Source organism: Protopterus annectens, chromosome 8.part0 (assembly GCF_019279795.1).
Source record: "Protopterus annectens isolate FY-2018-M chromosome 8.part0, PAN1.0, whole genome shotgun sequence".
Lineage (NCBI taxonomy): Eukaryota > Metazoa > Chordata > Ceratodontiformes > Protopteridae > Protopterus > Protopterus annectens.
Window position 1 is genome coordinate 1,922,871,098 of NC_056741.1, and position 24,250 is coordinate 1,922,895,347.

Below are 24,250 nucleotides of genomic sequence, written 5' to 3' on the forward strand. Positions count from 1 at the left end.
TGAGGACCTAACTCTGAAGCTGTGCCAGTGGGGAGCTTTACTGGGGATCTGGGGAAGAGACAGAGAGAGAGAGAAACCCAGACCCCAGGCTGAGTGTGTTCCCTGTGTGCTCCTAAGAGAAATTGTGCTTGATGCAGAGAGATCTGCATCTGGAAATACTGAATGTATTCATTTGTATTCCAAGTGAATGTCCCTCTCCAGGCTCCTTGATTACTGGTCCAGAGTGGGGAATGTCACAACATCATTTTATCATGTCCCCATAAATATGGATATCGCTAAACCAATTCATATGTGGGTACATAATTTACTGCTGTTGTCTTTGTTTTTAGCTTAATTAATTTTGTATCCCAAAAAAAGATTTGAAACTGTCTCAAAATGTTCCACAACACTGTATTGTTTTTTTTTCTGGTTTTGTCAGATATAAAAGTATATCATCTGCAAATAGAGACAGCTTTTCTTGACCACCATACCAATTATATCCTTGAATTTCTGAGTCCTTTATTTTCTTTGCCAATGGTTCTTAATATAATGCAAATAACAAAGGAGAAAGAGGACACACCTGCCTGGTTACTCTGCTGAAGCAGAAATTATCAGAGAGGAATCCACAAACTTTAATTTTTGCCTCCGATCCCTCATATATCCTCAATCGACCTTATAATTTTTTTCAGGAAATGCAAATGCTTCCATTGCCTACTCATAAAATCTCAGCTTACTCTGTATCAAGACCCACCAACAACAATGATATTTTCTTGCATTCTGCTTCCCTCTGGATCATCAGTGTTCTGTTAATGCTGTCAGATGTTTGCCTCCCCTCCACAAAATCACACTGATCCATATAAAGTTGTAGACACACAAACTTGTAGAAACACAAAAAGAAGAACACAGGAAGACTCAGTCCAATCCCTGGTAAATTTATTTAGCACTTTTGTCCTGAAAATAAGAACTTCATCACAATAACTAGTGTACCTATCCCAGGTGTCTTAAATACATCTGATTCAATCAACAATTAAATTGCCTCATTAAAAAGCTTCATATTTAAAGCTCTACAATCCAAATACTTGTAAAAAAACATTTTCCATAAAAGATATAAATAGAAAATAAAAAACTACAGACATGCAGTCATCAGAGAAAAACTTATACAGATTAATTAAAATTAATTTATAATTTTGTGATAGCTGGAAAAAAATCAAGAGATAAAGTTGGCTTTTAATCTAAGTATAGGGCTAATAGTTAAAGTTCCATTTAGCCCTGCTGATTGGAAGTAAAATGTATTGTTCAGATAGCAGAATTCAGTGCAATGGAATATGTTCAGCATAACTAGCACAGATAGTGCCATTTTTCACATATATGGTACTCAAGAAAATGAACACTCTTAATTCAGCTGCAATTCCTACTCATGTTTAGAAATGATCATACAAATGGAATATATAATATGGGCTATTTACATGATTTCTTAATAAAGTAAGGTAGCTTTACCAGTAATGCAAGTATATTGGACAGATGCCTGTATTCTGTTTAAAATTAGTTGCATTATATTTGTCAGTGGCAAAAGTAGGCAAGTAACATAACTAATCTCTTGTGTAAGTGCATTTAAGTCTTTTTCTTCCCTCTGTCTTTTGTTTACCTCCTCACCCTTTTTCCACATACTCCATGCCTTCATGAATGCCTCTGCATATTCCTTCTTCACCACCAGTTCTCATAGTCCATACGATATTCTATGTGTCTGTGGACTGTCCTTCCCAAACCATCCACTTCATGGTGACCCCCTTATTTTTCCTTAACATACTCTTGTATATCCGTGTTGTATATTACATGTTTCTGCTGGTCTTTAGTAAAGTGAACTGACAGAATCAGTAATAACAAAAGTGCAGGCCCAAATTAGTAACCAAACCAAAACTACACAGATCTGGACAAGCATGAAGAATTTGGAAGACAGTAAGTTCAAACCTAAAGATTCTGTTAAACTACACATGAAAAGAAAAAAAAAAACAGTTAAAGCACTTTCATCTTTTCTAACCACAGGACTTCATCATAACTGATAACTAACAAGGTGACAATCCTTATACAACCTCACATCAAAGCAAAATGGCAGATGTTCATCGTGTTACCCTGCTGCAGTCATCACACCTACAGTTCCCCCATGCATGCCCAAGAAGATGATGCTTAGAATGATGATTACCCTTATCACCTCAGGGGTTCCCATCCCGATAAAAAAGACAAAGAAGAAGGAGGAGGATTATGCATCCACTGAGTTTTTTTCTCTCCTCAAGATTCTCTGAGGGAACAGATTCCACTTTTCACCTTAGCACAGACCTCTTGCTCTTCCCCTCCTTTTTTAGATATTGTGGATGATGTTTACTTGGAGTAGTTTAAAATCCAGACCTCCCTCCTCCTCTCCCCAGCCAAAAACAGATACTACAGGAGCCCTAACTCACACAAATTCCTTTATATAAAACCCCAGCTGGACCCAGAAATTTTCCAGGGTCCTAAAAGGGGCTAAAGCTTCTATGGCTAAATCCTGTGCCTCTGAAAAAGGATTCAGAGCCCTAGATAGATGGCATGAAATATTAGCAATTCCTAATGTCTCAGTTAAAACAAAAATGAGCAGCACATTCAGAACAGTCTGATTCAAAGGAAATGCAGGATCTAGACAGGCCCCAAAGCAGAAGACAAACACAAGGACTCTATCCCCTCAACAACCAAGCAATCTCTGGCAACTATCTCTTGAGGGGAAAAAACATTTTTTTTGACAGCTGGCACATCATCATCAAAAAGACAAATGGGTTCTAAACATTGTCTCTCAAGGATACAGATTCCCCAGAAAAGACAAAGCATGAGACCCATTTTGGATCTTCTGAACACCTACCTGCAAGTAAGTACCAAAATTCAAGATGCTAACACTACAGCAGCTTCTTCCTCTGTGCAGGGTGAAACGCTGCTGTCTTACCAGGTTCAATTACAAGCACAATTCCTGCCAGGAAGAGAAAAAGAAAACACATTGGCACCTAAGCAGAGCCATCATGGATCACCGAGACACACTTAATGAAACACAGAAGTATTTACAATGATAAATGAAAATGGAAAAACAGAGACATAGAGACATGCTCAAGCCCCCACCCCCACCAACTTCAAAAAAAAAATTTTGCACAAGGATCTTCACTAGCTTGGAAAGAAAGGCCCTCTCATTCAGCTGGAAAATATTAACAGTGTATGCCTTCCCCTCCACTGCCTCTTCTAGCAAAGGTACTGCTGAAAGTCAGATTATGGATTTTAAGACAATCAGATTCTCCACAGCCAGCTCAAGACTTTAAAAACCCCACGTCAAGAATTAAACCTACAACCAGCCAACACCTTTATTATCCAAAGCTGTTATGGATGTCATTCTGAGCCAGGGAGCCAGCACCAGGCCAGAAAAGCCAGACAAATGAAAAAAAATGTGTGCCTTGAATCAGGCTAAAGGCCAAAATCCAGGATCCAAACACATCTCCACATCCTCACATATTTAACTGAGATTGCTTGAAGGAAGCAAAGGACTTTCCTTTTATTAATTAAGATCCCGCCTCAGCTGATTTAATTTTTTTCATGGAAAACTGCCCTACTACTAGCAATAACCTCAGCTAGAAGAAAGGTCTCAGAGCTACAGGGCACTAATGCAGTGGAACCTCCTCATTTTTCATCAAGAGACAAGTTCTATGAACTAAACCCTTCCTTTGGAGAAAGACTCCTGCACTCTTTGGACATTTGCAAGCAATTACATTACTACTTGGATAAAACTAAGGCTTTCAGAAAAACTGACCATCTCTTTGTAGCCTAGGCTGCAGGATTTTTACAGCTACATCTGTTTAAAACAGTCTATGAAAACTCATACTAAAATTCACCAAAAATTGTCATGCAGTCACCTACATTTACAACAAAATTGATTACAACAATTAACTTGATTTTTCACATGAAAGTGTGAATAAAAAGTCACCTTAAAAACATTTACATCAACTATGTTTATAAATATTAAAATATATAAAAATTCTTACAATATAGGGGCATTCATATAAAGGACTGAAATTATTGAAGTATGTTCATTTAACTAGGGTAGTGTGCTGACATTTAACCTAAATTGCCACAGTAGTTCTTTATACTCCAGTTTGTTCTCCCATGCACCACCCCTGGCATTAAGAACCATTATTTCTAAAATGGCAAATCAAATATTTTTAAATCTTTTACTCACAATAGAAAGTTTAAAAGGGTCTATATTACAAGATTGAATGCTTAGGTGATCGAACACCTAAACATCGAACTTGTAATATCGAAAGCAAAAAACAGAGAACAGACGATTTAACGCAGGGAAAGATTTCCCTTGGTCATTTGCCAGATTTTAGCATTTTGTCTACTGTAGAGCAATCTTGGAGTTGTTATATTTAGTTAGGGCGCTGTGGGGGGCCATTCATCAGATTTTGCCATTTTGTCTACTGTAGAGCAATCTCGGAGTTGCTATATTTAGGTAGGGGGCTGTGGGGGGTATAACCTCCCACGTTGGTGGTGTGGAGGGAAAAGCCCCCCACTTAGTTTGGGTGTTTTCCTGCAACGTTCGATGTTTTTGCGTTCGATATTACAAGTTCGATGTTTAGGTGTTCGATCACCTAAGCATTCAATCTTATAATAGACGCATTTAAAAGGTGCTTTGTTTACATTCTTATTTTCATTGTCATAAAGGTGTTTGTAAGTTCTTTTACAAAACATCCTTTCAATTTTTCTCACATAATAAAGTGAACAGGTGTTACTAATGGCCAGATAGTCAAATTCTTTACTAAAACAGTTACCCCTTTCTGGAAAAATGACCCTTCTATCTTTGTTCTTCAAATGTAGTTCATGTTCTATTTAAATAAATGGACATTGTTTGCAGTGCCTGCATTGTTGTGTACCTTTCAGTGCCTGCATTGTTGTGTACCTTTCAGTGCCTGCATTGTTGTGTACCTTTCAGTGCCTGCATTGTTGTGTACCTTTCATCTCACCGCACCCATTCTCCATATGTATTTGCTTTCTTTCCAATAAATTCTTGATATTGTCTGCAGTCCTAAATACAAAGTGGGGTTTTTCACCCACAGTTTCTAACACTATACCATTTGCCTTTAAAATGTTCCAGTTCTTAGTAACTTTGTTAACTAGTTCACGCCCTGTGTTGTACTGCAAAAGAAGGACCCTATCAAAATTTCTTACACTTTCTGTCATGTCCCTAGGTGTGTCATTGACAAGCTGTTTCTGTAAACCAACACCCAAAAAATGGTGGAAAATCTACTTTCCTCCTTTCTTTAATTTTATCACTAATATCAAAAAACAACTTTTTAGGGTATCCTCTCTCTAAAAACATTTGTGCTTACTCTTACTTATCATTCTCAATGTCCCTATTCAATGTAAAGGTGTGGAAACTCCCAAAGTGTAAACATTACTAAAGGTGGGCTTGCGATAAATGTTGAATGAGAAATTCCCATCAGCCACAGAAATATTCATATCCAAGTAATTAGCCATATGTTTATCAAAGTGGTGGGTAAATTATAAAAATGTTGTTGTCCCATTTATGAAATTCATAAAACCCTCAATACTCTCTTGTGTACCATTGCAAAAAATAAAAATGTCACCAAGATATCTTAAGTACAATGTACAGTATTTGTAGTAATCAAACAGAAAAATGCATTTCCTTTCCCAGGCCAGCATTACTAACTTTGTGAACAAAGAGGCACAAGCAACACCCTTAATCTGCTTGAATGTCTCACCCTCAAAGTAAATAAAATTGTTCGCTAAAACATCAGAAAATGGCTGAAATGTTGGCATTTGGTTTAAAATGGAGCATTTGTCACTTACTCTGGACTTCAGTCAGATTTTGGATGAGGGTTTACCAAAGTGGTATTTGTGGAAGTTGAAATATTTGTCAAAGCATTAGATTGCCTTTTCTCCATAGTTTTCCACTTCATTCACAATGTAGTTTTCGTAAGATCTCACATCACTGGTTCAGTGTGTGAATGTATGGTGTGATAAGAGTCTGCTTTTGACAATATACAACAAAAATGTTACCTGCCTCGTTTATGAAATAGTACTACAAAAGATGGCTAAAAATAAACATTCTGAATAACTTTTCTCTCCACAGCACACTCACTTCTTTTGTTCAGTATCATTTTGACTTAGTCAAAAAGCAAGGTTGTTGAAGACTAAAAATGTGAACTTAATATATATTGAAGGCAACATAGCAGACCACCACAGACTCAAATGTCTGCCACTTCAAAAAATGTGGGGGGGATTCTAAATGTCATAACTAGGACTTTATATTTTGAGATGAGATGTTATTGCATGTAAAAGTATGACATTTTTATATTTTGTAATACAGTCTGGTTCCTCAGTTGTGTAGCTTACCAGACTGACATTCTCATCAGATTGTGATATTCTGTTGCTTCATACTCTTAAAAATATTAATTGGTACATCTGTTTCAGAATATCATACACAGTTCAGGGGGCATGAAAACTGAGATGGCACATTACTTGTATGTGCTGCAGTCCCTTACCCTCAACCTGCTGGAGCCAAGAATGAGGACTCCAATGGACCCTTACAGCCAGGTAAGATCAACAGAGACATTATTAGATGGTTTGGCAGAGCACAGATAAGTCATACCACGATGGAAGTGTCAGCACAGAGCTGTGCTAAAGGTTTTGATGACACTCATAACTACTACCAGTGAATGTTTTCCTTTTCCTGCATTTTTTTTAACTTCATGTTATGAGAGTTACTCTTTGTTGTTCTCGTAATAACATTCTCAGTATGACAAGGAGAAGCTTCCTATGTAAGTATATTCATATGAACTGGAACTGGTTGTTGTTTTTACCAGAAAGAGCGACTGAGAAAATGTATAGGTTGTTCTACAGATACACCTCATAGTCAGTAATCAAAAAAGGAACAGACACTGGTGATGTTGGTGTTTTGAAACAAGTATTGGTATCTAAATTTATATTTTAAAACAAGCAAAAGTCATGATTTCTTTGCATTGCTCATGCCAACTGAGAGAGGCCTTCAGATGATTATTCTTAAGTTTGTGGTTCACTGACATAGGGTTTGAGAATAACAGGCCATGGCTCAGATGTGGGAATGCTTCATGGAGAGCAGGGACGGGAGAATGTTAACTAAAATATGTTGGATTATGTCAAAGGACTGCAAAGTGTGGTGGCAAGGGAGGGAGTGGTAGATGGTGAAGAAAAAGGTAACCTCCCTTACAAATAAGAAAAAAACAGTAACTAAGCATGGGGAAATATATGAACTATCAATGGGTATGGAAAGATCCAAACACTCCTCAACAGTGTAATGTATATAAAAAGCTCCTTCCTGCCAGTTTACATCCATTGCTTCTAAATATCACAAGACAAAACTGTGAAAGAAAATGTGTATTTTTAAGACACTTTGGTTATCTTAACAGCCATTTTCCAGTGGCTGACAATTCCCATAACCATAACGTGTTTCATTTACCATCTTTAGAATACCTTAGTCAAGATTTTATGCTTGTGATACTACTGTGGTCCCGTAAGATTTGTGCTGGCTTCTGATTAAAATGAAGTGCCTCTTTAAAGCCTTGACCTCAGCAGTCTTTGTCCTGTGTATGTTAAAAACCTGTTTTGGCCCCATATTCCAGCTAGACACCCTTAATATATAACAGGATTTCTTTTGCATAAAATGAGTCCTTGTGGTTTTAACAGGTAACACCACAACAATGTCATATATTGAAGAGAAGCAAAAGCCCACACTTAGTTCTTCAAGTGTGCCATGGAACCTGACATCTGTCTATATAACAGGGTCTCCACCTACTAGCGTATTACTTTCCTTCAGCTAATAATATCACAGCTGGCCCGATGATCAGGTCTACCCCCAACTTCCACAACCTACATTGAAGTGGGGATTCCCAGAATTTTTATTTATTATTTATTTATTTTACATTTGTTTACTGGGAAAGTTTGATTTTTTTCACAATATAGCCATTTAAGAAGGCCTGGGAATTAAATACCTTTTCAATTCACTTAGAAAATAGCCAAGCTTGCAGCAGAGGTTAGGCTTTGGTATTTTAGCAGAAATGTAGCATTTAAACCTGTACTCTAAAGTGTCTTTACATGCTGTGAGTCTTTAATAAACAATGCACCTATAAACACAATAAATTTAATATGGAGATTTTATTCCCCTTACAACCAATACTCAAGTGCCTTTATTGTTATAATGTAAAATGGTATGGGATAGACACAATAGTGACCTAGTATGAAGGGAAGCATGAAGACAAATCTTTGGTGTTACATTGTGTAAGGGAATGTGTGTATTATGCTGCAGTCCTTACAGACAGCAAGTGTATGCTAATGTGTGCAGGAAGTTGCTGCTTCATTCTCTTTTCTGGGGCATGTGACTGTTAAACAGCACTCCTTAGCTTACAGAATCTCAAGTTTCTGCATTTGTGCTTAACCCCTGATGAGTGACTTATGCAAAGCATCATTACAGTTCTGCTCTCCCTGGGGAAGGTGTAGTAACTCACAGGTCTATATTAGATAGCTGAAGTGTCAAAAGACTGCAAAAAAGCAAAACCACAAAATATCAAAGATACGGAACAGCGATTTTGCTCCGAAAAAAAAATCCACAGACAAAATAAACTGTGGAGCTTCGCCCCCCCACACCCCCTACTTAAATATACCAAATCCAAGATCACACCACAGTGTAGGAAATGGCCCAACAATGGCCCAGCAATTTATTTCCCTGAGAAAAAAAATTGCAGTTCCAACCGTTCGACATTCTGTGGTTTTGCTTATTTGTGGTCGATGTAAGAGCATCTAATATAGACCTGTAACTCACAAATATTAACAGTGGATGTACCAATCAAGGCATACATCCTTCCATACCATGCCTCAACCTGGTTCGGTGTCTTATAGGACTGTTATCAGTGAGGCCATTCATATTCTAAAACATGTATGGGATACAGTGGAGCAAGATGTTTGGTAGCATATTATCTACTTCCATACTTAATCTGCCAAGAGTATATTTTAATTCCAGAAATGTTAGTAAACTGTGCTGTAATGAAGCACCTTGTCTTCAGGTCTTCAGATGCTGTTGGCATGTCCTTCACAGGCAAGAATACAAGTGTACCAATTTTCTTATCATTCAGAAGAAAAAAAGCTGGGTGTTGTGAAATGCAGTCCAGCAGTGTGGAATTTCTGCACTTGGCACCAAATAATTTAACATGGTAGAACACAAGACCCTCAGTAATGTTTTAAGGAAGTGTTTTCCTTAACTTATTTCCTTAAAATATTTGTTACATTTATATAAAATATTAATGTAAGTGATAAATGTTTAAATATGCAAATGTAAAGAAAAATCTGAATTGAAGCTGATATAATTTATCTCATCTCAAATTAGCACATTAAAGTATAGGATCATTAAGAAGAATTAGCCAAATGGATATGGTTTATCTCTCCAAAGAGATTGCAAAAAAACTCTTATCTCCTGCCAGAAATCCTTAATAACCTCACAATCAAAAACATGTTATACTAATTTGCTTTTCAATCTTATAGCCACATCAAAAGGAAATGTTGTTTTTGGTAAATTTACCTACGAGGAATGCCAAAATGTTCTGTGAATAAATTTCCATGTTTATAACTAACTTCCTAAATAAGAATGAGGTTCCATTCTGATTTCAAGATAATCATTTTTGATTGGCATCCAGACAAGAACAAGAGCTCTTTACAGAGAAATTCTAATCTGTCTAGCATCATTTTTTTAAATGTACTTTTTAAAATGCTGATGGTGTTTTGTAAAATGCAGAAAGAAATTACTTTTAATGAAATGTCATATTTAAAATATAAAATAAAATAAAATAATATAATAAATAAATAAATAAATAAACTGAAATAATCAGGGATTTATTCCCTTATAAGAATCTCTTGATGCTTAACAGACACAAAATTCCATAAATATTTTATTTCTTCACTGTAGTAATAATGTTTCTATGAAGTATCAGTAAACATAATAACTGTGTATTCTGAAGAGATAACAATGTAGCATGTATTGAATTAGGTATTTTGGTGGTAATTTTTTTTAGTAAATGTAATTTGTCTTCAAAAGTAAAAATATGTTGCCCAAGTATAAATTATTTGTTTAAATTTATTATGAAAATTGTTATACCTTACTTTATGACAGAGTCTAAGGGAAATAGTGTAATAATATCAATGAAGTTTACTCTTTAGAGTCCAAATTCTAATTACATTTATTTAAAGTGGTATCATTGATTTTCTGATTTAACAAAGACTTTGTTTTAGATCTAATGTATGTAATGAATTATCAACAGCAGTAATAGATTCATATCTGTCAGCACAGAGGAATAAGGCTCTGAATTATTAATGAACTGCTTATTGTTTGTTTGTTAGGTTACTGGGTTTCATTCCTTATCCCTCCACTTGTCTACTTTGTAACTGTGTCGCTAGTGCAAACAGTAATGGAGCTAACAGACATCCTTGTTTCTACCTTTTGTAATTTGTATCACGGGAGGAAGATAAGACTAATTTATATCACTGAAGCATTGCATAATTCTTTGATTGCTCTAATAAATTCATATGGAAAATTGAATTGTCTAAAACTTTAAACAAATAAGCCCATTTTATTGACTTGAATGTTTGCACAATATCTAAACTAATAATTCGTAAATGTCTGTAATTAACATTAATCAGATTGGCTAAAATACTTCTAATGTTGTATTGGTTCTATGTTTATAATAAAGTTATAAATTGGTCTTTATGAATCAGTTTTGCTGTCTTGTTTTAAAATAGGAACACTTTTGAAATGTTTCCATGATACTGGGATTTTATATTTGCTTATAATATAATTTAATATTCTGTATAAAATATTTATAATTTTTGTTTAGTAGTAGTTTATATAATTCAAGCAAAATACCACCCAATCCCCAAGGCTTTAGGATATTTTATTTATTAATTTTTAATTTGTTCAGTAATTTTTTGTAATTGATCAGTAATTTCACTTGTGCTTATCTGTCTTCAAACCATTTACATTTTCATCTGTCAGACATTTGGTACCAATACTAAGAAAGTTCTATGGACCTATTATGTTTATTTTGTTTTATTTAAGGTATATGCTTCTTTTCAGAATGTAGTTTAAAAGAATGCAAAACATAATCTATAGCATTATCTGTTTTATTGTTGTTATTATTTCTAATGTTTTTATTTGATAAACCATTCAAACAGCTTGCCAATCTATGCAAACTATGTGGAGTTATTGAATTGCTCTTCATTTTAAAGTTTTCAAGGATCACTGCTGTTTCTATATAATATATGATAAATGTAGTAATTCATTTTTAGCTTTTTAAGAATTTCCAAATATATATTTTTGTGCCCATTGGGATTTTAATATTTGCTGTGTTTAATTTCTTCTAAGTGTCTAATAATTACTTATCCCATGCTGTCATTTTATTTTTCACTAATCAGAAATCCTGGCATATAAATAATGTTTTAGTGGATGTCAAATGTCGTCCTTGTAATTAAACAATGTGGCCTGCAGATAGTTTCACCTTGCCTTATCTTGACATTGACATAACAGTTTCAGTTGAGTAACCTTCAGTAATTTGAGATACCTGGAAGTCCAACTCCAAGCCCACTCATTCTCACATACATACGGTACCTAAAGTTCAGGAGTGGTTACAGAGAGCCTTTTTTTTAATTTGGGGTGTTCCAATACTAACATTTCACTTGTTAATGTTAACTCCCTGAATGAGTCTTTGGATGTCTTTGAATATAAACTTACTAAAGTACAGAAATTACAGCTTGAGAATGGGTATTTAATGGAGTGCATTAGAACAAACAGAATCCCTAAGGGCCTAAGACTGAGGAAATACCCAGCAGGTCTTGTCTATAAGTCATCATTACATCAGGACTTGCTCCACATGTTCAACCATCATGGGTGCAAACTTATGGAGCTTTTTGTCAAACACAATACTTGACTTATTGATGAACTCACTGGTGATATTAAAATATTAAAGCTTTGGACAGATTAATCACAAGCCATACCAATTATGAGCAGTATAAAGTGTAGTGATCACATATATTTCACTCAATTGATGCCAAGGATAGGCAACTTCATAAACTTGAAAGGGATAGATTGGACTACCTCAATAAACAAGCATACCCCCAGCCCCTAAATCACAAGAATGGGGCAAAAGAGGCATTACTAACAAGTTCAATATGTGGACATTTTGCCAACTGATTTTCAACTTGAAGATGCACTGCAATTTAATAATTCTACCATGGAGGCTTGCCCTTTAGAGATTATTCTACTGTAGAGATCTGCATGTCCCAAGGGGTAACAACGGGAAAAATGGCAGGAATGGACACACCCATATTCATGCAAATCAGGACAACAGTCAAACACTGGAAAGAAGAAAACATATCAGAAGTATTGATACAGGAAGAGGCTACTAAAGAAGACATTCAACTCTGTCATGTAGACTCTAATGGAACTGGTGATTTTCATGTTTCAACTTTAGTTCTCATGTTATCTGACAAACACATGCTAACATTTTTTTTTAAAAGGTTACACCTTTGTCATTGGTCGGGGAGATAACAAATCTAAAATGTGTACTAGGAATCTGAATTTTTGCATTATGTTTAGGAATGAGGCCACACATACCCAGTCATTAAGAGTCCCTGATATATTCAATCCACAACTCGATCCCCTTTTGCTTCTTTTCAAGAGAATGTGTGAACTTGACTTTAGATTCCATGCCAGTAGATACCCCTCTCCAGAAAAATCTAACTTGACCAAATTTGAGTTGGATTTGATGCATAAACTTAAAAGATCTAATGTCCAAATTATGGAACCTGATAAAAAGGGTGGGGTTGTCCTTATGGACCACTTGCAATACACTGAGAAAATGTACATTTTATTTGAAGACACCTATGAGCAGGTGTCTAAAATGAACTTACTGTCATGTATTCCAGACTTTTTGCTGCTTTACAAGGTATGCATAAGCAAGGCCAAATTAACCTTGACCAATGTGAATACCTAAGCATCAAGCATCCAATAGTGCCTATTATTTTTGGAGTTCTCAAGATTCACAAATATCAAAATAATTGACTGATGAGGCCCATTGTGGATGCTAGGCAAGTGATCACACTGGTTTACAATGATTCACAGAATTTTTAAAAGATCATATGGAATTTTCCCAAGGTAATATCAATCTTTTTACCAAATTGTTTCATCTCGTACCACATAACAATTACATCGTTTTTGACAACCAATACTTTTTGCAAAAAAGGGGGTAACCATTGAGTCAGCGTGCATTTCCTTATATGCCAACACTGTCATGGTGGAATGGGAGGAGAAGTTCATCTTTAGTAGTCCTTTCAAGGACTCATGGTACCTTTATATCAGATACCTTGATGATATTTTTTGTGGTGTGGAAGGATGATTGGGTCAAATTCCAGTTTTTCTTGAATATGAACAACATGACCAGTTTTTTGGCTTTTACCCATACCATTGGCACTGACCATGTATCATATTTGGACATTTTACTTGAAAAAGATGGGCTGAACAAGAGACTACTTTCAAAGATCTTCAGGATACCCAGTTATTCCAACTCCTTCTTACACTATACCAGCCCCCAACTAACCTCACAGAAAAAGGCAGTACTCAAAGGGCAATTTGTTTGTGCCACAAACATGATCACATTATATGAGCATTTCATTAGTGAATGCACCCTACTTAAGGACATGTTCCTCAAAAGAGAATACCCCAATGTTTTTATCAACAATATTTGGGAAGAAGTAGTAAGAAAAAGAAAAAACAAGCATTTCAGACCTATTCTATCAAGTAAATCTTCAGGGAACTGTGGTACAGAGATTTTTCTTCAACAGCCACTTGCAGGGCACTCTGGGGCAAATACCTACAGGTGTAGTTTCATCACATCATAGTCTACGGATCATGAGCAATTCAGATGGACCTTAAGGAAAAACTGGTATATTTTCAGTGATAATAATGACATCATTAACAAGGTGGGGGACAAGCCAATCATTATTTTTTAGGAAAGGCACCATTTTTAAACAGTTATGTGAATCACCTGGCAAACTTCCATACCACTCAATTTTAAATGGAAAGGCATGCAAAAGTGCAGTGCTTACAGCTACTGTAAAAATATATTTTGCTTTACCAAAGTAAAAATCAGTGGTTTCTCTGTTACTCTGTTGTCCCATTCAGTTGAGCAGGTAATTTTGTAAACGCATAGATATGCATTCAGCAAGCATTTCTATTTATATATGGTTCCATGTTATTAGTGTTTAAACAATAGGCATAGTTTGCTATTTTATATTATTTATTTAGGATTTCATGGCTTACAAACCATTTAATGGTACATTTTAGTCATGTTATTTATTTTAAAATGTATAGGGAAGTTTTAACCAATGTAATGATTGCTTTGCATCATGTGATTGTAACATTCTGTATTTAACTGGCCAGGAATTGTGAGTGATTTTTGTTAATGTATTCTGAAGATGTCTAGTGGCAAACGCCTGATGAAAGCGCTCAATCTGTTAAAGAATTTGCTCAGTGGTATCTCACGGTCCTCTATTTTATTAGTTTGGATTGTCAGAGTTGGACTGTTACAATAAAAGGTAACTATAGTTGCACAGTGAAAGGAGTAGCTTATGTGGCCCTTTGCCAATCTTGCAACAGTTTTTACATTGGCAAGGCTGCCTAACAGTATACCCAGATCACCAGTTTAAATTTGTCATTCAGGAGCATTTGCCTGTGCATTCCAAGGGAGGCCCATGGGGTCTAACAATAGAAAAGAAAAAGCTTACTTGGCAATTGCATTTGAATTCAGCTAATCCACCAGGCTTGAAAGGGGTTATTTCTATTTCTTGTTTACTTAAATTCAAAGCCAACCAACGTTAATCATTATGTACTTTTCAACATTTATTTAACACTTCACATTCACCTTATACATTTTGTAAAGTTTAGTTTTAGTCACTTTTAATTAACCGGAAGGTATTGCAGTGTTTAAAACATTTTTAAAATTTGTATATACTTGACTTTAAAAGTGACCGTTTCTTTTAATTTTTGGTGCAGTTTGGTGATTTGACCTTCAGAAGGTTTTAAATCCTGATTTCTCTCTTATATTTTATCTGATGAAGTCTTGTGGATTTATATCGGAGACAAAAGCGCTTATGGTCCCTTTTATTAAAGTATTATTTGCAAAGTCTGGTTTATCAACAGTGAGGGATTTGTACTTCACCCAAAGTGGAACAGTTGTTTTCACTTAACAGTGGGATTTACATTTGTTTTGGTTGTCTATGATAGTAATCTTCCTGCATTCCATGCCTTTATCTTCATAACAGGTGAACTAGGCAGATTAAACCAAAACGGACCAGCATGTAGGATGTGAATTCTAGATAATAATTTATTGCTTCAAAAAATCCATGTATCAGCAATGGTCAAAACCATGCTGAATAAGCAAACCGGTTTCGGCTAATGTTAGCCTTTCTCAATGCCAAATAACCATGAAAACAAAACATCACCATTTTGAGACTTACTTATAGTCCTTCTCTTAAAGAGACATTGCCCATTGTGAATGAATACAGTGTACCAACTAATTTCAAATGTACACATAATACACCCCACATATTCATAAATCCATAACATACTTTTATATCCAAAAAATATGTAATTAAAGTATAAATATGTATCGTACAGAAAATCCTAACAAATATAAACCTGAGTTCAAACATAATAGTTGGTATAATAATTATAACCAATATACCAAGAGTGACCCAAAGCAAATAACCTGCCATTATAAATATGTAACACAATGCATATAAGGTTCAAATATGTAATATATTATAAACACATAAGACCACCCATATTAAGTATATTGAAAATACATATGGCCTGGTTATTTGCAACAAAAAAAAATCAACATATGTATGCAACCTACTAGGCTGGTTCCAATGTATTCAATCCTGGTCTGAAAAGACCCCCTAACCTGATAATCCATTTGTATTCCATATCATTGAGTTTCTTGTGCCACCCTGCTTTGATTCCTCTATGTAAAGTAATTCTATCTATAATAATAAATGTAAAATGAGCAGAAGTGTGTTCAAGGGTGTGTTTATACAGAGCATTGGTCATACGTTTGTTTTTAATCGCACTAATATGTTCACAAACCCTGAGTTTAACAGGCCTGGAGGTCTGTCCCACATAAAATGCGGAGCAGTTACAAGTGGCCAAGTATACAGCCCAATCCGAGCTGCAATTGGAAAACATCCTGATCTCAAAAACCTGGGATGTATTTCTACTAGAAAACTCACTAGTTTTGGGCATGTGTTTACAAAATGAACAATGACCACATGGAAAGCTTCCCTTCAATGTTCTTCCCTCCAAAGTGGTCTGTAATGGGTTATGTGAACTATATCTCTTGTAGTGAGTTAGAAAAGAATTTAAATTTCTACCTCTACGGTAAGAAAAAGAACACTGTTGGGGTAATATGCGATTCAGGATTTCATGAGAAAGTAAAATGTCCCAGTGTTGATTGATTATATCGACAAATCGATTAGTATTAGCCCCATATGTGGTGACTAGCCTCAAAGTGGAATTGTTCCGTGACTTAGACATAAGCTGTTGTTTAGATTTATATTGTAATAAATCAGAACGTGATGAATTGTTAACTGTTTTCAAAGATCTAAGAATGTTATGTTTGTGATATCCACGATCAACAAATCTATTGACAAGCTCATCACAAGAATTAGAGCCATCCTCAGGAGAAGAACATATTCTTTTCATCCTCATAAATTGAGATTTGGGGATGTTGTGGATGATGTGGCGTGGATGACAACTGTCCGCATGTAGCAGAGTGTTGTACTGAGGAAATTTCCTATAGACCGACGTAGCTAAAGTATGGTCCTGAAGTCTGGTAATCAAAACATCCAAAAACACAATGCTATCATGTTCTATGTTGGCTGAAAATCGAATTCCAAAACTGTTGTCATTTAAATAATCCACAAAATTGGAGAGTTGTTCCCTAGTTCCACGCCACACCATCCAACAATCATCCAGATATCTTCTCCAGATGTCAAGCTGTGGCAAAAGGAATTGTGATGTCTATCATATATATACGCGGCCTCAAAGTAACCCATGCCCAAATCCGCACATATGGGGGCAAAGGGCGCCCATTGCTGTTCCATTGACCTGCCAATAAACTTGGCCATTGTAATGAAAAATGTTTTACTTAATACAAATTCGGTCAATTTGGTCAAAAAATTATTAAATTCGTAGAATATAATTTTGATTTGTAAAGCCAATATGAAACAGCTAAAATGCCTAATTCATGTGGTATGCTGGTATACAATGAGGCCACATCAAGGGTACACAACCACCACGAGGATTCCAATTGTGAATCTTGAACTATATTAAGAAACTCCGTTGTGTCCTGTATACGTGATCGGATGTGTTTCAATAATGGCTTTAAATATACAGTAAGGAAGCTGGATAGAGGTTCAGTTAAAGAACCACGCCCAGAGACAATAGGTCTACCTGGGGTTTTTTTTGCATCTTTATGGATTTTAGGTAACAGATATAGGTATTGGGGGATAGGTTCCTCCACCTGTAATTCCTTAGCTACCTTTTCCGTAATTACCCCCTGAATAGTAAAAACTTCCAAAACCTGTCTATCTCAGCCTTGAAACGTAAAGTAGGATCCAACTTTAGCTGTTGGTAGTAGCTAGTGTCAGACAATTGTCGAAGAGCTTCATTATTATATGTTTGATAGTCCATTACCACTATGGCACCTCCTTTATCAGCCATTGTAATGACTAGCTGATGATTATTTTTAAGATCTAATAAAGCCTGTCTTTCCATATGGCTTAAATTATTAAATTGTGGTTGATATACATTGGCATAGTGTAACTCCTTCATGATACATTCCCTGAAAATAGAAACATGTTTATTCATTGGAGCCACAAAAGTGGATTTTCTGAATCTAAATTCAGTAGATCTTTGAGACTCATTCTTATCTGAAAAAAATATTTTCAGATTAAGTAATCTACAAAAATTGTTAACATCATTTAATAAATCATGTTCCGGAACCACAGAACTTGGAACAAAGTTCAACCCTTTATTCAAAAGTGTAATCTGAGTAGGGGAAAGCACAATAGAAGAGATGTTATGAACATTATTGATTATTTTATCATTTGTTGTAACAGATTCTGTAAAGTTGGAGTACTTGAACCTAGATCTATGTTTTCTGCCCCCCCTCCTCCTACCCTTTGATCTAAAGGAGGCATATGTCTTCTTTTCGCCACTGGGGACGCCTGACGTGAGGACACTTCTCCATCTGAGGTGGAATAAGTTTCTTCCTCAGAAGTAAAATCTGAGGAGGTATGTGGGTATCTAAGAATTGACCTAGGTCTTTTCTTGTTATTATTACCCCTCTGAGTAATCTTAGGTTCACTGAATCTAACTGTTTTTTGATTAATAAAGGGCTTCCCTTTTCCATAGTCCATGAGATCGCGCTGAAATTTATTAATCTTTCTTTTCATCAGTTGTTTTTCAAGAATAGACAAATCTTTAGCCAAATTGGAAATGTGCTGAGAATAATACTGCTGTTTGTTAAATTGTTCAGCCTCCAAACACAAACCTTGAATGTCTGACAAATTAGTGGAGATAGTTCTATCATAATATTTTAACAAACAACCTACAAAAAGCATGGATGCTGAGTGTTGTGCGTCTGCCCAATCTTTAGATAACTCCTCATCAATATGTGCCACCAAAGGTTGTAGCCGTACCCTCAACCCCCTTGGTGTTATGTTCTTGGCTTGATAAGCTTTGAACAGCTTCATGTGCCAAACATTCGTTCGTAAGATTTTCATCTGTCTTCCCAATTTAGTAAATATATAACTGCATTTTTGTTCATCATTAGTTATAGATTCAGTTATGTTTGAACTGGCATTAGTGGTCAGGCCAAACACCTCCAAATTGTCCTTGTCAGCTGCCAATCCATGTAAGATGTCATTTAAATCCATTCTGAAATAATTCAAAAAAGCCAATATGATGAAAAAGCCTCAATTCTTGTAAAATTTCTGAAACAGCCACAGACAGAAAAAACTTTTTGGAACAATCACAGACTAAAAAAAGGGGAATCTATCTATTATTAGAAAAAATATACTATAAACCTAACTAAAATATTTTAGTCCAAACCAAAAACCAAGACATCCCATATGCACCATATTAGAAACCATATTATTATATGTAACAAAAGGTACATGGATATCTATGGCAATAATCATGGACTCTCCCAATATCGTAATACTAATAAATGGGACACAACCTCCAAGTAAACCAATATCTTGATAAGAAATATAAATAGTTTGGCATATACAAAGAGACAAAAATAATCAAAATAAACCAGAATGACCTTCGTCTCATCTGGTTAAGATATAACCTATTGAAATGAGCCAGCTTGGTTATAATTATTTGAATTGTATTATTTTAAACCAGATCGACCTTCATCTCCTCTGGTATAGATAATTCACAACTTGTTACAAACCAGAATGACCTTCGTCTCATCTGGTACTAGTGTAGTCCATATTAAACAAAATTCAAATAAGCCAAAAAAGGTATTTAAACCAGAACGACCTTCATCTCATCTGGTATGATATTGGACCTTCTGGCCCCACAACAAAATTATTTGAGTCTCCTTATTCTGATCTCAAAATGTGGTAAATACAATGTTAAATATATTTTAACCACACATAGTCAAACAAATATAATATATTTTTTTTATGCCCAAATATTTGCTGCTGTGAATGTTCCAGAAAAATTGAATCCAATGGAAAATATAGTCAGTGTGTCTCAACCAATAATGCCAGTTGATATCTAAAAAACAGTTTCAAACAGTGTAATTCCTGCCACCTGTAACTAATAAAACCCAAAAGAAAATGGGTCTGTCTAATATAGTATGTAATAACACTATATAATGAATGAATAGTGTCCAAGACCCACAATTTCCTAGTTTAAATAACATGTAATCCTGAAAGTTGCACTGACCGGCCCGTGCCACTATTAAAAAATAGTAGACCTATCATAGTTGTCATTCGCCCAACCGTAACGTTTTACTAATCAGGCCCAAAACACTGTTAAAAAACAGTAGACCGATCGTGATGATCATTCCCCACAAACACAAAACGTCATATTGAACCTCTGTTTAAACCATGCGACATGAATAAACCCTATAACATGAATATATCTCCTTCATATCAAATATACAAAACCTAATGCCACTATGAAACCCTACCCAGAGTACAAAAAACTTATGCACAATCATGTAACATGCATATATTCACAATAAACACATTATATTGATGTAAATATGTCCATGAAAAAACCAAAAAAGTCAAAATGGCCCCCGTTCCTCAAAATACAAAAGGAACCGTTGTTGCACCAATGTCTCCGGTTTGAAAAAGCACGTTTAAATAGTCCAATCTAAGATCGAAATGCTTGAATAATGTCCCGATGCCAATAATGACATACAATATGAAATGTTTATAGTTTTCTTGTCGGTAAGGAGCTATAAAAACGATAACGCTCCTCAAAGTTTTAGAATGAAATCATACCCAACAGTACCTTATAAACATAAGCATATATTGCCATGAGCTGTTCGATCAAAAATGGACCACGAAAATTGTTGCCAAACAGTTAGTCCCAAACCATCCGATCATTGAGTGAAGCCACCAACTCAAAACCTCATGTGTAATTCAATGTCCAGGCCTCGCAAGATGGCTCAAAAAATAGTGAAATTGGCCCAAACCCAACGACGAGCAAACTCCACGAAAAATGGATCTATCAGTATGGGTAAAATTCAAAAACCAAAATCTTGCCACAATAGGCAACAAATGTACCAAAAAATATTGAAATGAGCAATGTTCAAAGAGAGAATGATGAAGAAGCACTAACATCCAGGCGTCCCCAGCGTGAAAAGAAAACTTACGACTGCAGCCAAGCCCAAAATGTCACGCACGTGAGATCAGCGTGCCCGGTCCAACCAGCAACGAAAACTGAATAAACCAAAACGGACCAGCATGTAGGATGTGAATTCTAGATAATAATTTATTGCTTCAAAAAATCCATGTATCAGCAATGGTCAAAACCATGCTGAATAAGCAAACCGGTTTCGGCTAATGTTAGCCTTTCTCAATGCCAAATAACCATGAAAACAAAACATCACCATTTTGAGACTTACTTATAGTCCTTCTCTTAAAGAGACATTGCCCATTGTGAATGAATACAGTGTACCAACTAATTTCAAATGTACACATAATACACCCCACATATTCATAAATCCATAACATACTTTTATATCCAAAAAATATGTAATTAAAGTATAAATATGTATCGTACAGAAAATCCTAACAAATATAAACCTAAGTTCAAACATAATAGTTGGTATAATAATTATAACCAATATACCAAGAGTGACCCAAAGCAAATAACCTGCCATTATAAATATGTAACACAATGCATATAAGGTTCAAATATGTAATATATTATAAACACATAAGACCACCCATATTAAGTATATTGAAAATACATATGGCCTGGTTATTTGCAACAAAAAATAAAAATCAACATATGTATGCAACCTACTAGGCTGGTTCCAATGTATTCAATCCTGGTCTGAAAAGACCCCCTAACCTGATAATCCATTTGTATTCCATATCATTGTATATGTATGTATCAATGTATATCAACCACAATTTAATAATTTAAGCCATATGGAAAGACAGGCTTTATTAGATCTTAAAAATAATCATCAGCTAGTCATTACAATGGCTGATAAAGGAGGTGCCATAGTGGTAATGGACTATCAAACATATAATAATGAAGCTCTTCGACAATTGTCTGACACTAGCTACTACCAACAGCTAAAGTTGGATCCTACTTTACGTTTCAAGGCTGAGATAGACAGGTTTTTGGAAGTTTTTACTATTCAGGGGGTAATTACGGAAAAGGTAGCTAAGGAATTACAGGTGGAGGAACCTATCCCCCAATACCTATATCTGTTACCTAAAATCCATAAAGATGCAAAAAACCCCCCAGGTAGACCTATTGTCTCTGGGCGTGGTTCTTTAACTGAACCTCTATCCAGCTTCCTTACTGTATATTTAAAGCCATTATTGAAACACATCCGATCACGTATACAGGACACAACGGAGTTTCTTAATATAGTTCAAGATTCACAATTGGAATCCTCGTGGTGGTTGTGTACCCTTGATGTGGCCTCATTGTATACCAGCATACCACATGAATTAGGCATTTTAGCTGTTTCATATTGGCTTTACAAATCAAAATTATATTCTACGGAATTTAATAATTTTTTGACCAAATTGACCGAATTTGTATTAAGTAAAAACATTTTTCATTACAATGGCCAAGTTTATTGGCAGGTCAATGGAACAGCAATGGGGGCGTCCTTTGCCCCCATATATGCCGATTTGTTCATGGGTTACTTTGAGGCCACGTATATATATGATACACATCACAATTCCTTTTTGCCACAGCTTGACATCTGGAGAAGATATCTGGATGATTGTTGGATGGTGTGGCGTGGAACTAGGGAACAACTCTCCAATTTTGTGGACTATTTAAATGACAACAGTTTTGGAATTCGATTTTCAGCCAACATAGAACATGATAGCATTGTGTTTTTGGATGTTTTGATTACCAGACTTCAGGACCATACTTTAGCTACGTCAGTCTATAGGAAATTTCCTCAGTACAACACTCTGCTACATGCGGACAGTTGTCATCCACACCACATCATCCACAACATCCCCAAATCTCAATTTATGAGGATGAAAAGAATATGTTCTTCTCCTGAGGATGGCTCTAATTCTTGTGATGAGCTTGTCAATAGATTTGTTGATCGTGGATATCACAAACATAACATTCTTAGATCTTTGAAAACAGTTAACAATTCATCACGTTCTGATTTATTACAATATAAATCTAGACAACAGCTTAAGTCTAAGTCACGGAACAATTCCACTTTGAGGCTAGTCACCACATATGGGGCTAATACTAATCGATTTGTCGATATAATCAATCAACACTGGGACATTTTACTTTCTCATGAAATCCTGAATCGCATATTACCCCAACAGTGTTCTTTTTCTTACCGTAGAGGTAGAAATTTAAATTCTTTTCTAACTCACTACAAGAGCCATAGTTCACATAACCCATTACAGACCACTTTGGAGGGAAGAACATTGAAGGGAAGCTTTCCATGTGGTCATTGTTCATTTTGTAAACACATGCCCAAAACTAGTGAGTTTTCTAGTAGAAATACATCCCAGGTTTTTGAGATCAGGATGTTTTCCAATTGCAGCTCGGATTGGGCTGTATACTTGGCCACTTGTAACTGCTCCACATTTTATGTGGGACAGACCTCCAGGCCTGTTAAACTCAGGGTCTGTGAACATATTAGTGCGATTAAAAACAAACGTATGACCAATGCTCTGTATAAACACACCCTTGAACACACTTCTGCTCATTTTACATTTATTATCATAGATAGAATTACTTTACATAGAGGAATCAAAGCAGGGTGGCACAAGAAACTCAATGATATGGAATACAAATGGATTATCAGGTTAGGGGGTCTTTTCAGACCAGGATTGAATACATTGGAACCAGCCTAGTAGGTTGCATACATATGTTGATTTTTATTTTTTGTTGCAAATAACCAGGCCATATGTATTTTCAATATACTTAATATGGGTGGTCTTATGTGTTTATAATATATTACATATTTGAACCTTATATGCATTGTGTTACATATTTATAATGGCAGGTTATTTGCTTTGGGTCACTCTTGGTATATTGGTTATAATTATTATACCAACTATTATGTTTGAACTCAGGTTTATATTTGTTAGGATTTTCTGTACGATACATATTTATACTTTAATTACATATTTTTTGGATATAAAAGTATGTTATGGATTTATGAATATGTGGGGTGTATTATGTGTACATTTGAAATTAGTTGGTACACTGTATTCATTCACAATGGGCAATGTCTCTTTAAGAGAAGGACTATAAGTAAGTCTCAAAATGGTGATGTTTTGTTTTCATGGTTATTTGGCATTGAGAAAGGCTAACATTAGCCGAAACCGGTTTGCTTATTCAGCATGG

At 35.4% G+C, this 24,250-nt stretch overlaps 1 protein-coding gene across 1 annotated transcript in view; it reads left to right on the forward strand.

The window, feature by feature from the left end:
• Nucleotides 1-24,250, forward strand: part of ELMO3 (engulfment and cell motility 3) — a 1,057,243-nt gene that overhangs the window by 589,636 nt on the left and 443,357 nt on the right. The window contains exon 11 of the mRNA XM_044081425.1: nucleotides 6,478-6,600. Within this exon, the coding sequence (XP_043937360.1) occupies nucleotides 6,478-6,600 (123 nt within the window). The remainder of the gene's footprint in view (nucleotides 1-6,477; nucleotides 6,601-24,250) is intronic.